Source organism: Bubalus kerabau, chromosome 18 (assembly GCF_029407905.1).
Source record: "Bubalus kerabau isolate K-KA32 ecotype Philippines breed swamp buffalo chromosome 18, PCC_UOA_SB_1v2, whole genome shotgun sequence".
Taxonomy (NCBI): Eukaryota; Metazoa; Chordata; class Mammalia; order Artiodactyla; family Bovidae; genus Bubalus; species Bubalus kerabau.
The window spans coordinates 43,413,402-43,432,393 of NC_073641.1; the positions used below are offsets into that span (position 1 = coordinate 43,413,402).

Sequence of the window (18,992 nt, forward strand, 5' to 3'; positions counted from 1 at the left end):
GAAAGAACAACTTGAAGAGGAAAAAACAGCTTCTTGTTTAAAATCTTGCATTGGCTTGTGTTTCTTAGTTCCTAGAAGCCTGTTCTTTTGTTGTTCAGTCGCCAGGTCGTGTTCAACTCTTCACGACCCAGTGGGCTGCAGCACACCAGGCTTCCCTGTTCCTCACCATCTCCTGGAGTTTAGAAATAGATAATTTCCGGCTATAAATACAGTCAGGTTTCCTCATGAGTCAGTTAAGAAGTCAGCACCTTAGTGCTGGACATCCTTGGCCAGGACAACAGTAGACCTGCTCTCATTTTCCACACTAACCAAAACAGTCTGGCAATGTGGCTCTCTGACGGCTTCTTGATCTCCCCGTTTATCCAACTGGATCATGCTGCCCAGGACACACACTTGTCTCCAGACACGGGTTTTAACCAGGCCTCTTGCGAGTTTTCTGCTCTGCTTTTTCTCATTGCCCCAACTCCAGTGGCCCTTGGTGGATTCAGCACAAGACAGCCTAATCAGCAGTGGCCTCTGAAACACGGGCACTTTCTAATTGTATTCAGGTCAGGCTGAACTCCCTGCACAGTGATTCTGGTGTATCGCTTGGAACTAAATACTCAACCTCTTTGGGATTTAGCTACCCTATCCGTAAAAATGTGAGACACCCACAGCAAGAGCCCAACCCTGATGACCTGGGCCAGGTCTTCTAGAACTCTAATACCCAAGTCTCCATGCACTTAAGGGTATCACAGCTGTAACTCCCTCCGCCCCCCATCTCTGCTTCACTGAGGCCTGGGGACCGGATGCCAGCGACCCCTCTGCACTCTGGCTGACGGTGCCAGGACTGGAAGAACACTCCACAAGTTCCCGGAGACTGAGCCTGCTCCTGACTTGGTTAGGAGACGTCCACCAGGTGTTGACTGGGTTGAGGACGATGAAGTCGGGGGGAGCCCCTGTGCAGGGTTGCAGAGTCCCGAGCTCTGGTGGGGACAGAATATGAACATCCCCACACCCCTCAGCCCTCTCTGCAGTCTCTTCTGACCTTGGCTGTTGGAGCCGTTACTGTGTAAGAGGTAGGATCCAGGCACACACCACAGCCTACCCCGCCACGTATCCACACCCACCTACCCACCAGGCTCTGCCGACACACGACACACCCAAGGAACAAGAGACGGTGGTTCACCACAGACCGAGAGGCGCCATTGTCTCCTGGCAATGGAAGTGGCTCTCATTTCCAAAACACACAGTGGAAGAGAATGGAGATTTTGAGAGTCAACAAGGGATTTTTTTTTCCCCCTTCTCTTCTATTTCCAAATATTAAGCTGACTTCTCTCTAGCCTCCCTGGATAGACCTCACTGACTATACTATATCTCTTGTCCTAAATACTTCTGGCCCTCATACACAAACAGGTCTTCAGAACATGAAGCTCCTGCTGGCCTCTGAGAGAATAACAGAAAACCTGGAGACCCAGGGTTCGAAACACGCTCTTCTGCCCGGAGCCAAGTAGCTGTGACTGGATAAGAAAGTCAGGGGCTCCACAGTGCTGTGCTACCTGTGATGTGCCCGTCGAGTCCAGGAGCTGGGGAAGGGAATGCTTCCGGCCATCTCGGGAGACCTCTAACATCCTGGCCCGGGGGTCACCATGTCGCACCATCAGTTCATTATATTCTTCAACAGACTCTAGACGGTGTACACCACCTTGAAAAAACAGAGGGAAAACATGACAAGATATAGCATGAAGAGAATCTTAGGAGCATGTACAGGTATAAACTTGTTGCATTTACACCTAATTCATGGTTGCTCAGATGGCCTGGTGGCCAATACCTGGCTCATCATGTTCTCTTGTCAAGTTCTGCCTGAGCTTGGGGTGTGTTGAGGCCATAATGCCAGACTCTGAAGAAAGTGCTAGTTTTTAAAGTGACCAGTTTGGATAAAGGGTAATGTATATATTTGATCCAACTAAGATGTAGCTGTGGTTGATAAGGCAATAAGCAATGGTGAGAATGCTATCAGTGGACGGGTTTTCAGTGATGGAGGAATATCACTTTGTGATTGGTAGTGGACCCTTGCGGTAGATGCTTTTTTTCATGTATAGCAATGGACATTTAAACAAACTTTTAGTTAAAGTATAACTTACAGAAAAGTGCACAAAACCATTCCATGAAATTTCACAAAATAAACCTGTCAATAACCAACATCCAGACTAAGACATAGACTATCACCAGGTCTCCAAATCCCCTTTTGTGCCACTAAACACTGCTCACCAAGGGTAGCCATTATCCCGACTTCAAACATCATAGATTGTTGTTGTTTAGTTGCTAAGTCATGTCCGACTCTTGGCTACCCCATGAACTATAGCCCACCAGGCTCCTCTGTCTCTGGGATTTCCCAGGCAAGAACACTGGAGTGGGTTGCCCTTTCCTTCTCCAGGGGATCTTTCTGACCCAGGGATCAAACCTGCGAGCTCCTGCTTGGCAGGTGGATTCTTCACCACTGAGCCACCTGGGAGGTCCAACATCACAGATTATTTTTGCCTATTTGATATAAATGAACACATACAACATGTTCGTTTTGAATCTGGCTCCTTATTCTCAGTATTTGTGAAATTCCATCGTGTTGTTGCATGCCAATAGATTGTTCAGCCCATTTTTGCACACATCATATAAACATACCACGATTTATCTATCCATTCTATTGCTAATGGACATTTGATTTGTTTCCAGTTTCAGACCTAGAATAAGGGTCAGAAAACATTTTTCTGTAAAGGCCAGATAATAAATGTTTTAGGGTTTATTAGGGTTTATGAGTCACAGATGGTCTCAGCACACATTCTTTCATTTTTTTTAGATGCACTAAAAATGTAGAAAGCATTTCTATCTGTGGGCCACACTAATACACTTGTGGGTGGTAGTCTGCGGACCCTGATCTAGAATATACTGTTGGACATTCCGTGCATGTTGTATCTGTTGGATCTATCTAGAATGAGAGTGGCTGGGTTACAGGCATGCGTTCCCTTTCACCAAGTGGGATCACCAGGGTGCATTACGGCTTGTTCCTCTACATACTTGTTACACTTACGAGTGCCAGTCTTTCTAATTTTAGCCACTCTGCTGGAGTGGATAATAATGGTATCTCACTGTGGTTTTTAATTTACATTTCACTAAGGACTAATGGAGATCAAACTAAAGGAGATGAAACCAGTCAATCCTAAAAGCAGTCAGTCCTAAATATTCATTAGAAGGACTAATGTTGAAGCTGAAGCTCCAATACTTTGGCCACCTGATGTGAAGAGCCCAACTCATTAGATAAGACCCTGATGCTGGGAAAGATTGAAGGGAGGAGGAGAAGGGGACAACAGAAGATTAGATGGTTGGATGGCATCGCTGACTCAACGGACATAAGTTTGAGCAAGCTCTGGGAGATGGTGATGGACAGGGAAGCCCGGTGTGCTGCAGTCTTTGGGGTCACAAAGAGTTGGACATGACTGAGTGATTCAACAACAAAGGACTAATGAGACTGAGCTTCTTTTCAAATATTCATTGACAGTTTTTCTTTTTTAAGGTTGTAAACAGGCTGTTCAAGTCTTTTGCTCTTTTATCCCTTTTTCCTTTTTCAATTGAACTACTAGAAAATTTTATGTTTTTTTTCTTTGCTCATTCTTTTATTGGGTTTTTCTCTGTTCATTTACAGGAATTTTATTTTTATTATTAATATATTTTGGATATGAGTCCTTTGTGGAATCTATGTATTACAAATATCTTTTCTGACTTTCATTCTTTCAGTGGTATTTTTTGATAAACAAAAGTTCATAATTTTAACGTAGAACAACATATCATATTTTCCCTTTATGGTTGGCACCCCTGTATCTTTTTTAAGGGGATTCCTTGGTAGCTTCTGCAATGCAGGAGACCCCCGGTCGATCAATGAATTGGGAACACCCCCTGGAGAAGGGAACAGCTACCCATTTCAGTATTCTGGCCTGGAGAATTCCAGGGACAGTACAGTCCATGGGGTCACAAACAGTCAAACATGACTGAGCAACTGTCACATCTTTTAAGATGTGTTTAAGAAATCTTTAATGATTTTTAAAGACATCTTTATCATACATAGTTTAGTCACTAAGTCGTGTCCATCTCTTTGTGACCCTGTGGACTGCAACACGCCAGGCTTCCCTGTCCTTCACTATCTCTTGGAGTTTGCTCAAATTTATGTCCACCGAGTCACTGGCTGAGTCATGACTATCTAACCATCTCATCCTCTGCTGCCCTCTTCTCCTTTTGCTTTCAATCTTTCCTAACACCAGGGTCTTTTCCAGTGAGTTGGCTCTTCACATCAGGTGGCCAAAGTGTTGGAGCTTCAGCATCAGTCCTTCCAATGAATACTTTGGGTTGATTTCCTTTAGGATTGGTTTGATCTCCTTGCAGTCCAAAGGACTCTCAAGAGTCTTCTCCAACACAACAGTTCAAAAGCATCAATTCTTCAGCATTCAAGCCTTCTTTATGGTCCAACTCTCATATCCATAGATGACTACTGGAAAAACCATAGCTTTGACTAGACGGACCTTTGTCAGCAAAGTGATGTCTTTGCTTTTTAATACGCTGTCAGAAGGCAATGGCACCCAACTCCAGTACTCTTGCCTGGAAAACCCCATGGACGGAGGAGCCTGATCCAAGGCTGCAGCCCATGGGGTCACTGAGAGTCGGACATGACTGAGTGACTTCACTTTCACTTTTCACTTTCATGCATTGGAGAAGGAAATGGAGATCCATTCCAGTGTTCTTGCCTGGAGAATCCCAGGGATGGGGGAGCCTGGCAGGCTGCCATCTATGGGGTCACACAGAGTCGGACACGGCTGAAGCGACTTAGCAGCAGCAGCAGCAGATTTGTCATAGCTTTCCTTCCAGGGAGCAAGAATCTTTCAATTTCATGGCTGCAGTCACCATCAGCAGTGATTTTGGAGCCCAAGAGAATAAATAAAATCTGTTAACTGCTTCTACTTTTTCCCCATCTATTTGCCATAAAGTGATGGGATAGGATGCCATGATCTTTGGTTTTTGAATGTTGAGTTTTAAGCCAGCTTTTCTACTCTCCTCTTTTCACCCTCACAAAGGACTCTTTAGTTCCTCTCCACTTTCTACCATTAGTGTGGTATCATCTGCATATTCGAGGTTGTTCATTTTTCTCCTGGCAATCTTGACTCCAGCTTGTGATTCATCCAGCCCGGCATTTCACATGAGGTACTCTGCATAGGAGTTAAATAAGCAGGGTGACAATATACAGCCTTGATGTACTCCTTTCCCAATTTGGAACCAGTCAGTTGTTCCATGTCTGGTTCTGTTGCTTCTTGATTCTGTACACAGGTGTCTCAGGAGGCAGGTAAGTTGAGCTGGTATTCCCATCTCTTTGAGAATTCTCCACAGTTTGTTGTGATCCACACAGTCAAAGGCTTTAGCATAGTCAGTGAAGCAGAAGTTTATATTGTATACTATTTTAAAATAGGATAGTTTAAGGGACTTTATCTAAAAATTTTTATTTATTTAAATTGAATTATATTTTTATGTATGATATAAATTATACATGTATAATACAGTGTTTAATAATCATTAAAGATTATATTCCATTCATAGTTATTATAAAATATAGGCTATATCCCCTGTATTATACAATATATCCTACCTATAAAACTGTGTAGTTTACTTTGTACATAATAGCTTGTACCTCTTAATCCCCTACTCCCCCCCACTTCCCTCATCCTTCTCCCCAGTGGTAATCACTAGTTTGCTCTCTATGTCTCTGAGTGTGCTTCTTTTTTTTTGCTATAGTCATCAGTTTGTTGTATTTTTTAGCTTTTACATATAAGTGGTACCATACAGTACTTTCTTTGTCTGTCTGACTGCTTTTCCTTAGCCTACTAGCCTCCAAGTCCCTCCACGCTGCTGCAAATGGCATCATGCCACACCTTGTTTATGGTGGAGTAATATTCCATATATACACAGACAAACACACCACATCTTCCTTATCCGTTCAGCTGTTGATGAACATGCAAGTTGCTCCCGTATCTTGCAATTGTAAGTAATGCTGTTGTGAACACTGGGGTGCATGTATCTTTTTGAATTAGTGTATTTAGTGTTTTTTTTTTTGATACTTCTTTTCCAGAAGTGGAACTGGTGGGTCATATGGTAGTTCTATTTTTAGTGTTTTGAGAAACAGCCATACTGTTTTCCATTGTCGCTATGTCAGTTGACATTCCTACCAACAGTGTATCAGAGTTTAAAGACTTTAATCTTTAATGATGGATCACTTATATTGAATATAGTTATAATCACATTACAATGTTTACACTATGCACCAATATATGTGTATATCCATGTATATGTATGTATATAACTATATATACATATTCTTTGAAATATCAAATTCTTCTATTTAATATTTCAGTTGATGACTTAAAATTTTAATTTATCTAAAAATTTCTCAGGAAGTTTTTCATGAAATAAAATAAGATGATTCTGTATTCTTTTAAAAATAATATATAGATGAGTTTTTAACAATGATGAAAAGTTAGAATGGTGCTGATACAGTTATAATGGACATCACTAAAGGCCTGGTCTTTCAAAAGCTACATATTAACTTTGTGATACAAATTTCAGGTTTTCAAACATCTGAAATTCCTTTGCAATCAAAAGAAAAGTTTTCATTTAAAAAGATCACAGACCTAAGGCATTAACATGGATAAATCAAAAAATACCAAAGTTAAAAGGGAACCCTACTGGCAAAAAAGGAGGTATAAAGTAAAGAAAACTCTGGTTAGAATATCAGGAAAAATGTTCCATGAAATCACTTCAGTCACTTTGGAGCCAGACGGGCCAAAATCTTAGTGGAAATGGTTGGAACCTCTTTAGAGAACCTCCTTAATAATTCATGACTTAATAACTCATGGCCAGATTAATCTATCTTGGCATGCTTACTCATATGAACAAGATTTATTAGAAGAAAATTCCTTTTGAGCTGACAGGGAAGCTCTTGCCATCAACAGAAGAGAAACCACATACGGTAGTGTCTGTAGATAATATACTGATATGTGAATACCAGAGTGACTCGCTTATGAAAATATGAAATAAATATCCAAGTTTACAGGACCCAGAAATTAGGAAGTGATCACATTAAAATCTCCTGTATTCAAATGTCTTTAGACTGAACATATTTCAAAGCACTGAATGAAGAACCAATTCCTTAAGCCTCTTTAACGTGCCTCCAAATTACTTTTCCAGTCTTATCTCCCACTAGCCTGCTTGGTGAATTCATTGCTCCAGCCTGCAAATTCTCAGAGGAGAGCATTTGTCCTCCACCCACATCCGTCCCCAAACTGGGGAGCATATAAATATCACTGAAGTTTCCCCCAAGTTTGCCTGCACCATCACCTCCCGTGCCAAGAATCTCCTCCCCCCTAATCTTTCTACTGGACTGAATCATGGTTGTGGCTGGATTATTGTATCTTTCAGACAGCTGAGGCAGAAAAACAGTTGCCAAAAACTTCTCTAACCCATTTTTCCCCCCATTGTCCCAAAATATTTCTCATGCATTTTGTCCCAAGCCTAGACCCTGGTTTTCCTCCTCTTGTGTTCTGCCTAGTCCTGCCTGTGTACCGGCTTTCCTTCATCCTGCCCACTCTGGATGCCTCCCCCGGGCACCACAACTCAGAGAGATCTCAGTCTTCACAACTTTCGTGCATGCTTCATCATGACCTGCAACTTGGAATCTTCCTGCCTGAACCCAATCAAGCATCTTCCCCTCTTAAGAGTGGAAAGAGAACATGATATGAAAATGACAAGGATGGATGTGATATTAACCATGACAGTGATGACAGAAGCAGCTACCACGTGGTGAGGGCCTATCGCAGCCACATTTTGGAATGGCAGTGCCATATGCATTCTCTCTATTGATCTCTCAATAAGGCTGACTTAGAAGGCACTCACATTGATATGCACAATACATGTACATTATAACCCTCATCTTATTGGTGAAAAAGTTGAGACCCAGAGAAATCACCTGTTCCAGGTCACACAGCCAGCAATGGCAGAGCTGGGAACTGAACACAGCTCTTCCTGACTTCGTGCATGTGCTCCTTCTACTATATTTCCTTGTTACGGCCTTGTGAGTTTGTGGAAAATACAGGAAGAGAAGGCGGCTTGCATTTGTGGCAAACAATAGCCAGTTCTGGATTTAGTACTCAGTTGAATGTCCTGCATGGTTTAAATTAATAGTACGAACGTGGAAAGTCATGGATCTGAAAGGTCATCAGCTAGGATCCCCTCCCCACATCATAAACCCCCAGTCTGAGGAATAGGATTCTCTCCATGACCCCAGGAAGCTGAGAGGTGGTGGGAAGAACTCTGGAGGGCAGACTGGAATGAGCGACCGTTGGGATCCCCTTAATTTCTCTGGTCACATCCATAAAATGAGGAATGTGACTACCCTGGCTTCAAAGGTCACTGTATTTCCCTAGAACTCTGTGAGCCTCCCCTGGGAACTGTTTATAAGGTACTGATCAGAAAGATGACCCAAAGACCACCTCCCCTGCCCAAACACACAGGATTTAAATGTATTCCTCTCAGGTGATCCTCGGGGCTGAAGGGAAGCTGTTGTTTTCTCCCTGTGAGGACCATCAGCCTGACCTTTCTCTTTGGTCTTATTAGCCTCTGGTCATTACACTTTTTGTTGCAAACCCATACCCTAACAGTCATAAATGACACTACCTAATTATTTGGAGTTATAAATACAAAGCAACTCATTTTGTTACTCAGGTTTTCTTGTTTTTAAATGGATGTATATTATCCTAAATCTGCCACCTTACCTGAGAATAATAGAGGCGGAGGCAATGTGGGCTGGAGATGCTCTTGGTTGGCAGTCAGAGACACTGCCCTACCCCTCCACTGATGTGGGCAGCAGAAAGAGGAAACTGACTTACTGGGGGGATGGTAACACACCAGGCTTTGTGTGAGGTGCTTCTATGCATGCTTTTGTTTTGTTTTTATCTGTTCAACCTTTTAAAGTTGGGACTATCTTCTCCTGTTTTAGGTGAGAGAGAAAGTTTACAGAGGTTCAATAACCAGCCCAAGGTCACAAGGTCAACTCAAGAGCTGATGGGTAAACTCGGTTCCACCAAGCTTCCAAACCTTTGCTTTTCCTGTTAGACCGGATGTCCTTCACAGGTGGGTAGCCAAGGGGTGATTTCCCCATCAGACCAGCAGACACAGTGCTGAGGGTCCAAGCCAATCTTAGGGGCCCACAAAAATGTTTTAATTTCTTTTAAATTCAGGAGGAAAAAAAAATGAACATAAGAGTAACTAATAGATAATGAATCGAGCTTGTACCTTTATATCAATGCACCCATCAAATATAATTTTTTTCCCCCTCTTGTTTTGTAGAAAAAGCTTGACAAGGTGAAAGTGCCTCAGACATTGTCACAAAAGTCACAATGTGTCCCCACACACAGCCTCTGACTTTCTGGCTCAGGGCCTAGGCCAGCTGCTAGGAAGATGTGCCCAGGAAACATCAGATCTCTTTGTTACAAAAGCTACAACTACATCCCAATGCCCCCTCCATTTAGTTGAGATGCACATTTGATACTTAAAAAAAAAACAAAAAAATCCAGTTCTTTGCCCCAGGTTCTGGTGGACCAGCGGTTTGGGGAATAGGTATGTTTGCTGGAAAGATAGGCCATCAGGAATATTCCACAGAGAAAGGGTCACCTGAAGTAAATGAACCAAACACAACAGGAAATTTACATTTAAGCAGAGACAAACAGAGATGTTGACATTCCCTTCATTATGACTCAATGAAAATACTCATGTGGGCAGCCAGGCTGAAGGCAGTTATGCCTGGGGCATGCACCATCAAAAACAAAACAATCTGGAAGTTTTATGGAAAAAAGATGGTTAGATAGCATCACTGCCTCAATGGACATGAATTTGAGCAAACTCCAGGAGATGGTGGAGGACAGAGGAGCCTGGTGGGCTACAGTCCATGCGGTTGCCAAGAGTCGGACACGATTTAGTGACTGAATAACAACGAAAGAAAAAAAGAGCTGATCGTGCTAATAACTTTATCTTCCCACTCCTGAGGCCGTAAGCTCCCAATCAGGCAGGCAGAGTCCACTTACCTGACAGGCGACTCTTGAGCTTCATCTTACTGCTGCCTTGTTTGGGACTTTCCAAGTTCCCCTTGGATTCCTCAGGGCCGCATGCATCGTGGGGCTCCTCTGTTCCAGGCATCTGAAATGCAGAGAGCACAGAGTTGATGGGAGAGGCCAGCCCATGGTCACTTATGCCATTTCCTCCAAGATCTTTACCTCAAGGCTCAAAGAGCAGCAGTACAGGTGTCTCATGAGAAAAAAAGTTCATGGGATCAAAGCATAGCCCTTCAGATAATCTGGAACCACAAAGCCTCACGCTGACAAGTTCCTGCTCAGCACAAATCTCACTACACAGGATAGAACCAGTTCAGTTCAGTCGCTCAGCCGTGTCTGACTCTTTGTGACCCCATGGACTGCAGCATACCAGGCTTCCCTGCCCATCACCAACTCCTGGAGCTTGCTCAAACTCATGTCCATTGAGTCGGTGATGCCATCCAACCATCTCATCCTCTGTCGTCCCCTTCTCCTGCCTTCAATCTTTCCCAGCATCAGGGTCTTTTCAAAAAGAGTCAGTTCTTCTCATCAGGTGGCCAAAGTATTGGAGTTTTAGCTTTAGCATCAGTCCTTCCAATGAATATTCAGCACTGATTTCCTTTAGAATGGACTGGTTGGATCTCCTTGCAGTCCAAGGGACTCTCAAGAGTCTTCTCCAACATCACAGTTCAAAAGCCTCAGTTCTCCAGCGCTCAGCCTTCTTTATGGTCCAACTCTCACATCCATACATGACTACTGGAAAAACCACAGTTTCAGCTAGATGCACCTTTGTCGACAAGGTTTCAAACTGGAAAGAGCCCCTGGGGTCATTTTGTTACTTGAGAAGGAACACGAGTTTGAATGGACTCAGGGAGATAGTGAAGGACAGGGAAGCCTGGGGCACTGCAGTCTATGGGGTCACAAAGAGTCAAACATGACTTAGCGACTGAACAACAACAGGTCAGCGGGATATTCCATCTGCCATATTCCTGTTAGAAACAAACGACAAGCCCAAAGTGCTGTGGCTTCTGCTAAGCCCCACCAAGACTTCATACCTAAAGGACCTTCTTTTCTGCCTGTAAAACCTTCCATTTCGTACAGAGGGTCTTTCTACTTTCTAGACAGGATGCTGCCTGATAAAAGAATTGCTGAATAAAGCCAATTAGATCTTCAAATTTACTCAGCTGAATTTTTTTTAAACACTCCTTAGTACTGATTAAATACCTTCCAGAATCAAGCAGCACTTAGGATACATAGAAATCTCTTCATGATCAGCCCACATGTCTGTAAATTGTAAATCCACATTACCAGATACCCAGAGGTGAAGAAGAAAGGATGACACTAAGACCCCTTAGCCATCCATCCGAGAAAAGCCCAACATGCTATGAAAAGCTAGCTTATTAGAGAGGAAAAGGAGAGCTGAGAGTGTTTATAAAAACATCTGGAGGGTAAATTTACATGTACAAAACTTAGGAGACACACCAAACAAATGAGCCTTGTCATTTGAAATTGTACTTTCCTTTAAGGTTCTGGAGAAAAAAAAGTCAAATTAATTAAAAGAGATAAGATTCACACTAAGGAACATATATGTACTTTAAAAAGAAACAGATGATATCCTTTACTACTCAGCAGTCATTGGAAAGCCATGTAATTATAATGTTAAAAAAAACCCTGAATTTTAACAGGTAATAAAAAACATACAGAGTATATAAAATTCAGCTTATGAAAATATATAAAGTAAGCAGTAAGAGTACTCTCCCAGGTAATCCCCCTTTTATAAGGCAATTGTTTATATCTAAATCTAACCTGTTAAATATTTGAACGATTCCCCCCTCCCCCACAAGTTCAAGTATCTTTTGGGATTAGAAAGAAGAAAAGAAAGGTTCTGAGAAATGAGGAGATGCAGGCAAACTGAGGAAGAAGCGTTGGGAAAACAAATTAATCTTGATACATAAAACAAAGATAAATTTGGTGAATTCCTATTACAATGTCAGAGACTGGCAGGTCTCCAGGTTTAAATTATGAAGTCAACGCAGGAATGGTGTCCTGAGGGTGAGTTTAGAGATTCTCTAGAGGGACACCTTTCCTAACAGCAAATTGGGACATTAATTCCCACACAGTGCAGAAGAATCCTTGTGGAGACATGCCAGGGTCTCAGGGTGTGGCGGGGGGCGGTGGGGGAGAGGAGACATGCAAATAGGAATAATCCAGAGAGAAGCCTCAGGGCCTCTCCTTTGCCTGGCCTAAGTACTTTATGTAAACAATCTGTCTGCAGACTGTTAACAGCAATTACTGGAGATAGAGTAAAATTCCTGGTTCATTGTGGTTATACCACGAGACCTAGGCTCCCAGCAATAGGTACTCCTCAATTTGCTGGGTATTACCTCCTCCTCTGGTGGGCTTCCCTGGTGGCTCAGAGGTTAAAGCGTCTGCCTGGAATGCGGGAGACCTGGGTTCAATCCCTGGATCCGGAAGATCAACTGGAGAAGGAAATGGGAACGCACTCCAGTACTCTTGCCTGGAGAATCGCATGGAGGGAGGAGGCTGGTGGGCTACAGTCCATGGGGTTGCAAACAGTTGGACACGACTGAGTGACTTCACTTCCACTTTCACCTCCTCTGGTGCCCATTACATGGGTGGCTTATGACACAGTGGCCAAGTCTCAGACCATCACAAAGGCTGACGGAGAGGCTCATGCCAAGGGAGGCAAACAATCCCAGCCTACAGTTCCTAGACCCATGGGGTTTCCTCCTTCCATCCTCCCCTCTGGTTTTCTGGCACAGCCCCAGGTGTGCACACAGAGACATTCTGGAGATGACAGATGCACTCCCAGAAGGAAAGCAGCCTGCTTGAGGCGTCCCAGCTCCTTACAGACAGGGCTGCACAGTCACTCACTCTCCAGATTTCCAGCTTCGCGTACTACCAGGGCACTTCCCGCCTCCAAAGCTTTTCCACTGTTAGGACTTTGATCAATATTGTATCATACAGTTCATTCACCTCAGTTTTTTTTTTTTTTTCCATTTAATTTTCACAACGAACGTGTCTCAAGGTAAATAATATTATCTCCATTTGACAGATGAGAAAATAAACTGAGACCCCCCCCTCCAAAGGAACACACTTTTGTTTACAACATATACTTGGGATCTGGGCTTCCCTGATGGCTCTGTGGTAAAGAATCTGCCTGCCAATGCAGGAGACATGGGTTCGATCCCTGGATAGGGAAGATCCCCTGGAGAAGGAAATGGCAACCCACTCTGGTATTCTTGCCCGGGAAATCCCATGGACAGAGAAGCCTGGTGGGCTACAGTTCATGGTGTCAAAAAAGAGTCAGATACAACTTAGTGACTAAACAACAACAAAACTTGGACTCTAGGACAGATTACATGTGAAGAGTGTACAAAATGAATGGTGTAGAGTTTTATAAGAGCTTTTTTTAACATGTACCATGCTGAATCTGAAGTCTTTATGATGCACACACGCATGCTGTAAACTCTTCTTGATTTCTAGAATCTGAGGAAGGTGGTTTAACAGAAAGAACCACAGCCTTAAGAAACAGTATTTCTTTTTTTCAATCCTGAAATGCACCAAAGAATGAAATAAGATTTGGTTTCTATGATCTATAAAATATCAAAAGACTGTACTAGAGAAATCTTACACTTAAGATGGTATATGTTACATAATTACCGAAAGCCTAGAGCTAAAAGTGAAAATCAATTAGGATGGACCCAGAGATATTGCAAAAGGTGGCAAAGGGCACAGTGATGAGCTCAAGGCAGAAGTGAAATTTTGTTTCAGAACCCCAAGACTGTGTAAGAAAAATATTCTGAATTTAAATGGAACCATTTCCTCTTGTAACAAAAAACTGGTCTGCCATGGTTTTAGGAGGCTTGTAACTCAATGAACAGGAAGTAGGTTGCTTAAATACACTAGTTCTAGGTTATTTCAGGAAGTAGCAACATACAAAGTGCAGTTGGGCTACAATGAGCTTCTCTCCAGTCATATGACTATTGTCTGAAAATGTCCACACTCTTAAGATTTGCTGTACTCTTTTTTTCCCTCAGACATGCAGAACAAATCAAACTGTTCTGGAAATGATGTCATCTTAGTTGTTCTAAAATGAAATGTGCAAAAAGTTCTCCTGGAAGGCCTGTGATTCAGAGAAACAGTTGATATAATCTATTATTCATCAGCCATTTCTAACTCATGTGTCATATAACAATGCCATTATATTAATGGAATGTAGTATAATTTGCCAATTTCCAGGTTACAGCCTCTCTGCTGGCACAGTTTCCCACCCATAATCTATGAGATTCTGTCTCAATGAAGAAGACTCTCTAGCGCCTGGTTTTAAAAGCAAGGTGATAGGGCAGCATGTTTAAGAATCCAGTTGCCTGGGCTTATGTCTTGGTTGCACCATTTAGCAGCAGTCTAGGTACATTAGTCAACCTCTCTGAGCTCTAATGCTGTCATTTGAGAAATAGGACTTGATGTAAGACTTAAATGATACTAGGCTTCTGATTGGAGAAGGAAATGGCCACCGCTGCAGTATTCTTGCCTGGAGAATCCCATGGACAGAGGAGCCTGGCGGGCTACAGTCCATGGGGTCCCAGAGTCGGGCACGACTGAAACACCTGAGCATGCATGCATGCAGGCTTCTGATTAAAGATGGCAGGTTTCCCTCATAAAGCCACACTAAATCGTGATGAAGATTTTTTTTTAAATGAAAGATATAATCCCACAAAGACGAAGAGAATAGAAGACAATCATAACACAATTCTAGAAACCAGTAAGCTAATGTGTGGTCATAGAACCAATCAGAGAAACTGGAGCTGGAGAAAGCCCCAGAACAGCTCAGTTTGTACACAGACCATTCACGAAGGTTCAGGAGACAGACGAGCTCTGGAAGTGGAAATGAAAGCCAGGCTGAAGCTCTGGTGTAAGAAACATACCAAAGAGTTGGAAGTGATAACACAGGTAAGGAGTGGCTCTGATTTTGAGGGTGAGTCCCAGGGGTCGAGACAAACTTTAGAGAATTCATAAAAGCCCAGGTTATGGAAGTGGAATAGAATATGGGCCTCTCTAATTCACCACTGCTATGGTCCAAACAGAACCAACTTCTAAAGGAGACAGAGGACTAAGCTAGAATCTCCCCATTCCTCCCAGCTCCCACGCTTACGCCAGAGATGCAGAAGGGAGGCTCCCAGCTACACCCAAGTCGCCCAACCACTAAAGAATGTGGGAGAGTTGTTACCATCAGGTTGCTCTCTGTTCAGAATATTTGTTATTGTTCAGTCGTTCAGTCCTGTCCGACTCTTTGTGACCCCATGGACTGCAGCTCACCAGGCTTCCCTGTTCTTCACTACCTCCTGGAGTTTGCTCAAAGTCATGTCTGTTGAGTTGGTGATGATATCTAACCATCTCATCCTCTGTCTCCCCTTCTCCTGCCCTCAATCTCTCCCAGCATTAGGGTCCTTTCCAATGAGTCATCTCTTTACATCAGATGGCCAAAGTACTGGAGCTTCAGCTTCAGCGTTCAGAATATAGGTATTTTAATTAGCAATTGTGTAAACCTCTGTTCTACTCTCCATATGAACTACAGGCACAGGAAATGTTTATAAAGTATAAGGAAGCCTACATGTACCACAGGTAGTGACACGTATCATGCCCGTATTAAGAATGCACTGATGTTGGAGACAGTTCTCTGATTCTGTCAAGTAGCAGCGATAGTATTTATTTCTAAGGGGTTAAAATTACCTCGTTAATTATCCCATAGAGTTACTACGAGGATTAAATAAGAATGTGCCTGAGGGTACTAGTAGAGTACCTAACTGTCTATCATAGGGGTGTAGTGAAAGTTTAGTTGAAATAAACAAACAAACAAAAACCAACCCTAAGCTTTCTCCCCACCAGCTCTCAGGATGCTTCTGGCTTTGATGATTACATTGACAGGTGGTAACCTGTTAGTGGTAACCACCTGCCAATGCAGGAGACATAAGAGATGAGGATTTGATCCCTGGGTTGGGAAGATCCCCTGGAGAAGGAAATGGCCACCCACTGCAGTATTCTTGCCTGGAGAATCCCATGGACAGAGGAGCCTGGCAGGCTACGGTCCATAGCGTTGCAGAGAGTCGGACACGACTGAAGCGACTGAGCACACTCACAGCAAGATTATACCACTAGAGTGCAGAGATACACATTCCAACTTCATGCCTACAGGAAGGGTAGGGACTTCCCTGGTGGTCCAGTGGTTAAGACTCTGAGCTGCCAATGCAGGGCGTACGGGTTTGATCCCTGGTCAGGGAACTAAGACCCACAGGCCACGTGGTATGACCAAAAAGTGAAAAAAGAAAAGAAAGGTAGCAGATTTAGTTAATGAATAAAACAAAACAAATGAGCACCGAAAGAGAACATGCCACCTTACTCATCTCAAGATGAAAGAAAATGTCCATAAAGTGACTGCAAACCTAACAGCTGAGAAGGCAGTTTTAAAAGCATGTGCCTGGGACACTTAGTTTTTAAAAAATCAGGTTTGCGAAGGACACCATGGAGGATTTGAAAACACACTCTGGTCTTACAATCAGAATAGGAGCAGTGGAAGAGAGAATAACGAGTACATAACGATTAACTAAAGGAAGAGCGCTAACTCGAAGGAAAAGAGAGATCTTAGTGACAGACTGGACAGAGGGAAGGGGAGAGGAGACTGTGAAGTCAAGGGCAGCAGATGAATAAGGAAGAGAGACATGCCAGCTCCTGACTGCCAGGCTGCAAGTGGGCATCACAAGAGTGAAAAACTTCCTAGTGTAGAGGGGATGCCTGGGACCTAAGGAAACCCAACCAAGGGAGGGAGGCAAAACCACAGAGAACAGGATGCAAAGACTCCCTTTGGGGATCCCAGGCCCGGAAAACAATGAGAGATGTGATTTATGACCTGCAGATGAAGCGCTTGAGCAAGATGACTTGGAACAGCTATTCCAAGACAGATCAGAAGTACGTCTGGACAGATTCAAAGGTGAGGGGTGAAGAAAACCAGGAAGATTTAAAAAAAAAAAAAAAACACAAAAAACCCTGGGTAAATTTTAAAGGGACAAAGATTTTTTTTTCTTTTTTGACCCTGACAATAGTGGCCCGGAAAATAATGAAATCAGGACAATAAACAAGCAAACAGGCATGCCAAAGGGGAGGCAGGCAGGATGGTAGTAAGCCAGAACTTGACGTCGGTCATTTCCTGGGTGGAATCAGCCACCTCAGAGGTGGTGGTGGTCAGGATGCACCAGAACAATGCATACTTTATTCAACGGAAGCCTCACTGATTCCATCGCTTTCACAATGATGGGCCGGTACGACAGAACCTACAATAGTATTTTAGAAAAAATCCAAGTCAGAAGGCAAGGGAGAGGTTAAAAAGGCACACAGATTCAGCAAGCAGGGCCATGAAAGAAGAAAGGCATCTTTGATAGAAAGAAGAAAGGTTAAACAGAAACTTAAGTGAGTCTTTCCCAAAGGAGGGGAATGTGACCCACTGGAGGCATATCCAATTACTGCCTGGCCCCCAGAGTAGAAGGCAGTGTTGCTCGACCCCTGGAATATTCAAAACTTGAGGAAAAACAAATCTCAAGAAGCAGGTGGCAGAGAGTGTTAGCCATTTACCAGCTCATGAGGACAGAAGCCTCAGGATTGCTGATAGCAGGTCTGGTTCATGCATCTGCAGAGGGAGTTTTTCCAGCTGAGTAAGTTGGGGAGGAGAGACACACTTCCTGCAGGCTAAGTACTTTGATGCCAAGAGGCAGTGGAGATGGAAAAGGGGGCCCAGGACTGAAAATACCAGCTCCTGAGAACGGGGAGCTCTGCCAGAGACAGTTCACACACCCAGTGCACTATATTAGGGAGACCTACACGTCCATCTCAAGGTGTAAATGCAGATCAAGAAGCTTTGGAATATAAAAGAAAGGCACTTTAAATAGGACCAGGCTGATTTTTCCCCACTCAGATTGAGAAGTAGATTCCTGCCCGTGGGTTTAAGTTCATGGTCAAAGACTCCAAACAGCTGCTATAGACTGATTGGCATCTTTTTAAGAAAAGCCAAGAATATTTTACTTGCTACTACTGAGTCTGTGCTATAGCCCTGGGAGACAGTTCTCCATGGTCTCTTCCATTTCTCTGTGGCTTGTGAACAGATTAACTGCCTTCTGAGAAATCTGTATGGAAGTCAAGAAGCAACAGTCAGAACAGATCATGAAAGTACAGACTGGTTCCAAATTGGAAAGGAGTACAATAAGGCTGTATGTTGTCACCCTGCTTATTTAACTTATATACAGAGTACATGATGTGAAATGCCAGGCTGAATGAAGCACAAACTGGAATCAAGATTGCTGGGAGAAATATCAATAACCTCAGATATGTAGATGACACCATCCTTATGGCAGAAAGTGAACAAGAACTAAACAGCCTCTTGATGAGAGTGAAAGAGGAGGACAGTGAAAAAGTTGGCTTCAAACTCAACATTCAAAAAACAAAGATCATGGCATGCGGTCCCACCACTTCATGGCAAATAGATGGGGAAACAACAAAAACCATGACAGACTTTATTTTCTTGGGCTCCAAAACCACTGCAGATGGTGACTGCAGTCATGAAATTAAAAGATGCTGGCTCCTTGGAAGAAAAGCTATGATCAACCTAGACAGCATTTTAAAAAGCAGAGACATTACTTTGCCAAGAAAGGTCTGTCTAGTCAAAGCTATGGTTTTTCCAGTGGTCATGTATGGATGTGACAGTTAGACCATAAAGAAAGCTGAGTGCCAAAGAATTGATGCTTTTGAACTGTGGTGTTGGAGAAGACT

At 43.1% G+C, this 18,992-nt stretch overlaps 1 protein-coding gene across 19 annotated transcripts in view; it reads right to left on the bottom strand.

The window, feature by feature from the left end:
* PDZD2 (PDZ domain containing 2) overlaps positions 1–18,992 on the bottom strand; it is a 216,348-nt gene that overhangs the window by 45,800 nt on the left and 151,556 nt on the right. For all 19 annotated transcript variants that reach the window (XM_055555293.1, XM_055555297.1, XM_055555296.1 and 16 more), the window contains 2 exons: positions 10,149–10,260; positions 1,539–1,684 (listed from right to left, as the gene is read on the bottom strand). In XM_055555293.1, the coding sequence (XP_055411268.1) occupies positions 1,539–1,684; positions 10,149–10,260 (258 nt within the window). The remainder of the gene's footprint in view (positions 1–1,538; positions 1,685–10,148; positions 10,261–18,992) is intronic.